Here is a 5894-nt window from a genome sequence, read left to right on the forward strand (position 1 = left end):
TGTAAGTCTTCGGTAAATTACTTGTGTTCGTTTTCTGAATCTTGTTGAATAGTTCGGTGCTTGTATATCATACATTTTACCTAACAAGATCATCTGAATATTCCTTTACAAAACTGATAATTATTTTCATTTGATTAATACTTTTCGTTTTACGTTTTGTTTTTTTTTGTTGTTGTTGTTGTTGTTGTTTTTAATTTTACAAATAACGTCAAATGAGTAGATCTATCATTTTATTTTCCGGTATGTTAGCAGTTGTAATGCATAAAAATACCATCTTCGGCAGACGCACAACACACATACCACATATATTAAATACAATAAACCAGTTGCATTGGCAGCCATTCTGATGACATCATTACTCCAGTGGCGGTAATTGACAGAGATATGTGAGAACATAGGACTCTAGACATCATTCTATAATTTGGTAAAGATGGCATTGTGGAACAATTAATTTTGCATAATGACTTGCATGTGCATATGCCTTTTACAACATACTCTACATTCCAAACTACCTGTATATGAGGCGTACTTTGATTTGGTTTAGCAAAATTTCACTTGATATTTAGCGGACAGTTAAATTACTTTAAAAGTCCTTATTCGCGCATACAGTTACTACCTTCATAACAAACGCTGTATATGAAAAAATGAGTATAGTAATAAGTGTATAATTTATTAGCGTCATTTGGTGAAATCATCGGATGAATGTATAAAAAAAGTTTAAAGATCAATCGTTAATGTTTGTATACATATTGATATTTCTGTATCTGACCTACATAATTATCTGAATAAGATAATTTTAATCAATATGATATGGCAAGAAGAAGTAGTTGTAATCAGAAAATAGCGACGGATGGGCGTGAAGAAAATTCTGATGAGATATTTAACTTTAAATTTCCACCTTGTTCTAGGATAAACAAACAAAAAGAAGCAGTGAAATATTGCGTGGAATGTCAGGGGTACTGTTGCCAGTCTTGTGTTTACACACATGAGACATTTCCTACACTAGTAGGTCATAAATTTTTCGATCAATCGACAGGTCTTTCTACAGACTTCCCAGTTGTTCCTACGGAGATATGCAGCAGACACAACATAAAAATTCTGGATTTGTATTGTAGAACCCACGACGTGGTCTGTTGTACGAGCTGTATGGCGCTAGAACATACGTATGTTTTAACTGTATATATGTATATATATGTGGAATATTTCAATTAGTCATAAATAATGAGTAAAATGTGTATGAATGGTTTTAAAGATTAACCGAGCTAACTGACGAAAGGTAACAACAACTTTGCAGTATAGATCTACAACTAGAATACACGTAACTACAAGGTTACACGATATTTAATATCATTGCAATGTTTTACTAGACAAAGTTAAAAATAGATACATAGATATAAGTGACACAAAATATATATATATACATACATAAACAAATGAACATGTTTTCAAGATTTACATGTGAAACCAATGCAGACAAGTTTGTATTGCAGGAGCTGTACAGGTGTCCAGTTAATTTCGGATTTTGCCAAAACTATGTTTAAGAAGAAGGACGTGGATGAATTGAATCTGACATTAAAGGAGAAGAAAAGTGAAGTGGAGAAGATCAAAATGTCAAGAGAAACACTTCTTGAAGAGTTGAAAGAGTCAAAAACGAATGCTTTCAATGCCATAAAAGCTTATAGGGAAGAAATGGAAACCATACTACAACACCTTGAAACGGAATCGATTAAAGAAGTGGAGAAAGAGTTCCAAACAATGGAGACTATGTTGCTCGAGGAGATACAGATATCTGAAAATCAGTTGAAAAGCCTGTCGAATGCTGCGGACGACATAAAACATCCGATGGAAATAAAGCCCAGCAGTTTGTATCCATGAAGATAACGCAGAAGAGACTTTCTCACGCTGAAGACATTTTGAACAATTTAAATACACGTGTACAAGCAAAGGTATGATTTGCCGCTGACCAAACTGTTTTGGAATTTCTACAACAACTGAAAACATTTGGATCGGTTATCCGCAATACTATCTATTATGTCAAAGGTACCAGGGAAATGAATATAAAAGTACAAAGCGACTCATATGTTTGCAGTGTAAACGGGTCATGCTTAACGGAAGATGGCAAACTATTGATACCTGATTATAGCAATAAAAGATTGAAACGTGCAGACATTGTTAAATTGTCAGTTGTAGACTATTGTGATCTCCCCCATAATCCACATGATGTATGCAGCATAGATAAACATGGAGCAGTTGTGACCTCAGAAAATCACGCCATTCAATTTGTCTCCCTTAAAGGCGACAAAATGACACTCACGCGTGGCATCAAGCTGAACCATCGTTGTTTCTGCATTGCTTACAGAAATAACAAACTATATATAAGTGACAATAGCATGTCAGTTTATGTACATGATATGAGAGGTACCTTGCTACAGACGATATCCAAAGATAGTTCCGGCAAAGACCTGTTCGAAAGAAGCCGACATATTGCATTCAGCGATTGTGGAAATAAAGTGTTTGTTGCCAATGGTTTTAAGGTATCTAATCCACAAATAAGCAAGTTAAGTTCCATATAACAGCGCTATTAAAATGTACAATTGTTTATGCCTTGTAGGCTAATTTTATTATTGTATCATTAGAAAGAGTATTGTCTACTGAAAAGAAAGTGTAGATTACATGACAAAATATGCGGAAGATTTTTTTTTAATCTACAGTTTTTATTGATAATCCAACAAAAGTCCAGTCAAGTCATAACAGTGCTCAATTTATCACTTCGCAGTCAAAACAAAACATGACTCTTGATTCTTGCATATTATTTATGGTAATCTTGCTTACTTATTCTTTTTTTCAGGAGACATCACTCCTTTTTGAAATGATACCAATAAAACACGAGGTTACCAGTCATCGAAATTTTATAGTAACAGTTGATGGTCATAGAAACAACTGTAAAATCTCAGTGGTTCAGATTTAAACAATGCTACTGGAGTCTGCACAGACGGTAGAGGAAATTTGTTTGTATGCGGACAAAGTTCAAATAACGTTTAACAGCTAGGACAAAATGGTACAAAAATGGGTATGGTCATCAAGTCGTCAGAGGGACTAAACCAACCATGGTCACTGGCCTTCGATGTGCGAACTAGAACTCTATGTGTTATGCAATTAAGCAAGAATACAGTAAAACTTTTGATCTACACTTAACCTAACGTTATTTTCTTTTTGTGCGATTTAACACAAGGCTGACAATCTGATTTAATTCCTCCAAAAGCATGACAGTGCATTTACCACAACATAAGAACTTGCCAAAATTAAGTTTAAAAACAAAATGAAAACATAATATTTTAAAAAATATTGTTATTATCTGTTACTGTACAGAGTATCAATGGTAATACTGTACCACTGACAATTTGTGGAAGTGCATGAGTTCTATTGCAGAAAATAGTATTTTTGTCAATAAAGATTTGTTGCAAATACGTTTTATCACGTTTCAGGCGCGGAAAGGATATATACAGATTGCCTTAAAGCTATAGCTATTTTTGTCTCAAATGTTGGCTTTTGTACAAGCGTGTTTAAAATGTTGAAAAACACTCATTTTCAGAAAAAAACATTATTTTCCTAATATTAATATCATTAGGACTATAGACAGGGGTCACGCGCAAGGGTCACCCGTCTAAATGTATGCGCTGTACTTCTTTTCTTACTTTTTTCTTGCTAATAAGGAGTCAATTTTCAGTATTTTTTTAACGATTTGAAAATACCTGGGCTTTAGCACGACATGTTAAGCTTTCATTTACCAAAACGTATCACAAATTCCACAGGGGTCCGTTACGGAACAAGGGTATATGGAGACTGTTGGAACTTGGTCAAATCGTTCAAAAGTTCCTTTTTGATGTTGTCTAAAAGTGTCAATATATTACTTGGATGTTAGATATTTCCGTATTTGAGAGCTGCAGACCTAGACATTTCAGAAATAGTTTCAAAATGATTTTTGTTTAATAAATATTGACTCTACGAAAGTTCGAAAGGGCCATCAGACGCTAATACGTTTAATTACGTTATAGGCGCGGCAAGGATATAAAGATTTTTATAGCTTTTTGTCTGTTTTCGTGCAAACGTGTAAAAAATGTTGAAAAGACATTATTAGAATAAAAAATTATTAGGATTACGGGCATATTTTTATAAATCTTGCCAGGCATACATATGTTTTTGACAACACAGAAAGTGACATCAGACGTCCTTCGGCTTTTTCTGGAAGTAAAGAAAATGAAAGTGAACAGGCTAACTTTGAAAACGAAAGTCGCATTTGCATTGGTCTATGTGCCTTGAAAATGAATATAGATATTTGCTAACACGTGTTATATTTGTAAAATTTTTGAAATAAAAGAACTTAAAAATAGACCTTATATTTCAGTTTCTTTAAAAAAATATCAGCAGAAAAGTGTGAGTAAAATCCTCTATGAATGTATGTGCTTGTGCTTTTCGAAACATTATTTTATAATTTTTAAAGAAAAACACTAAACTAGAAAACATTTGGCAATAGTGGCCAGTACATAGTTTCCGTAGAAAAAAAAACGCAAGAGAAAACCAGAATGATTACTTCAAAAATCCCTTTATTTCTCGAACTTCATTTTGGTGTACAGAAATAGACTTTACGTTGGAACCCCCGTGTCATTTCTTAAGCTCAGGCTAGAGTCGAAGATAAAGAAGTTAAAAATTAATTTGAATTAAACTGATAGGTGATTTCGATCGTCTGGAGATATTGCTACTCGTTAATTGTAATATTTTACCAGATCCTGCCCATTTAATGTCACATATGCGTGTCGTAATATATGACAAAAATATTTTTTTATTCTTCATCACGATTTCAACATCAGAATATTTGTAAATTTCGAAAACAATCAATAGTCAATATCACTTACGTCAACAATTTTTTTATAAGTACACCCTGATCACTCAAATATCAGCAGTGTAAATTAATAACCCCACTAACTCACAGAATTGCATTTTAAATTTAGATCACACGGTATCATTCCAGCCAATGATGGAGAAAAAAATTTGAAACATATCGTGCAAATATTAAGTAAAATTAGGCTTAAGGTAGTAGAGGTGTAATAGCAATGTTTACAAAATGGCATTTGCTTGGTATATTCTTAAAGATGACCATGATTCACACTGCTTTGCAATTCTTTAACAACTATTACCGTGCCGTTTTTTCTAAATTTTGTATAACTTATGGTATCTTCTCTAGCTCAAGTAGAGACAACTTTCAAAGTGATGGCCACTATACAAAACGTTTGCAGAGAACTCATTTTACCATTAATTTTAATAAAAGAATCATCAAACTATTGGTAAATAATTATAAAACACAAAATATAAAGGTGAATATCATTTTTTCTAGGGTTCCTCAAGTAAACGGATTTAATGATACAGAATTCTAACTTCAACATTGAATATATATATATATATATATATATATATATATATATATATATATATATATATATATATATATATATATATATATATATATATATATATATATATATCCTGTGTTTCTGTTGAATTTTGCTTACTTCATTCAAAAATAACCTTGGGGAAGACGTAAAACCTACCTACATTTCTTCCACGATATGAAATCTAAAGAGTGAAAGCAAAATAGAAAACTTTTACCGCATGTAACTCAATATTTTTAAAGACTTTACCCCTTCTATTTAAGTAGTAAATTCACTTCGAACAGCAAGAAATCGCTTATCAAATTAATTCTTTTTCCATTTTTGTACAATAAATCAATCATAAAACTTGAAAGAAGTAAAAATTTACTTGAAAAAATGATAAATAAGGAAAAAAATTGGTCCCAGTAGGGCTTGAACCTACACCCCCCCCCCCCCCCCAACCCATCC

General features: G+C 32.6%; 1 protein-coding gene across 1 annotated transcript; it reads left to right on the forward strand.

Moving 5' to 3' along the window:
* Positions 1 to 625: 625 nt before the first annotated feature.
* LOC128546102 (E3 ubiquitin-protein ligase TRIM33-like) lies at positions 626 to 4392 on the forward strand. The gene is made up of 3 exons (XM_053538962.1): positions 626 to 1163; positions 1491 to 2534; positions 2849 to 4392. Exons 1-2 carry the CDS (start codon positions 811 to 813, stop codon positions 1873 to 1875), a joined length of 738 nt encoding a protein of 245 aa, XP_053394937.1. The 5' UTR covers positions 626 to 810; the 3' UTR covers positions 1876 to 2534; positions 2849 to 4392.
* Positions 4393 to 5894: the final 1502 nt, after the last annotated feature.

This window comes from Mercenaria mercenaria, chromosome 3, assembly GCF_021730395.1.
Source record: "Mercenaria mercenaria strain notata chromosome 3, MADL_Memer_1, whole genome shotgun sequence".
Taxonomy (NCBI): Eukaryota; Metazoa; Mollusca; class Bivalvia; order Venerida; family Veneridae; genus Mercenaria; species Mercenaria mercenaria.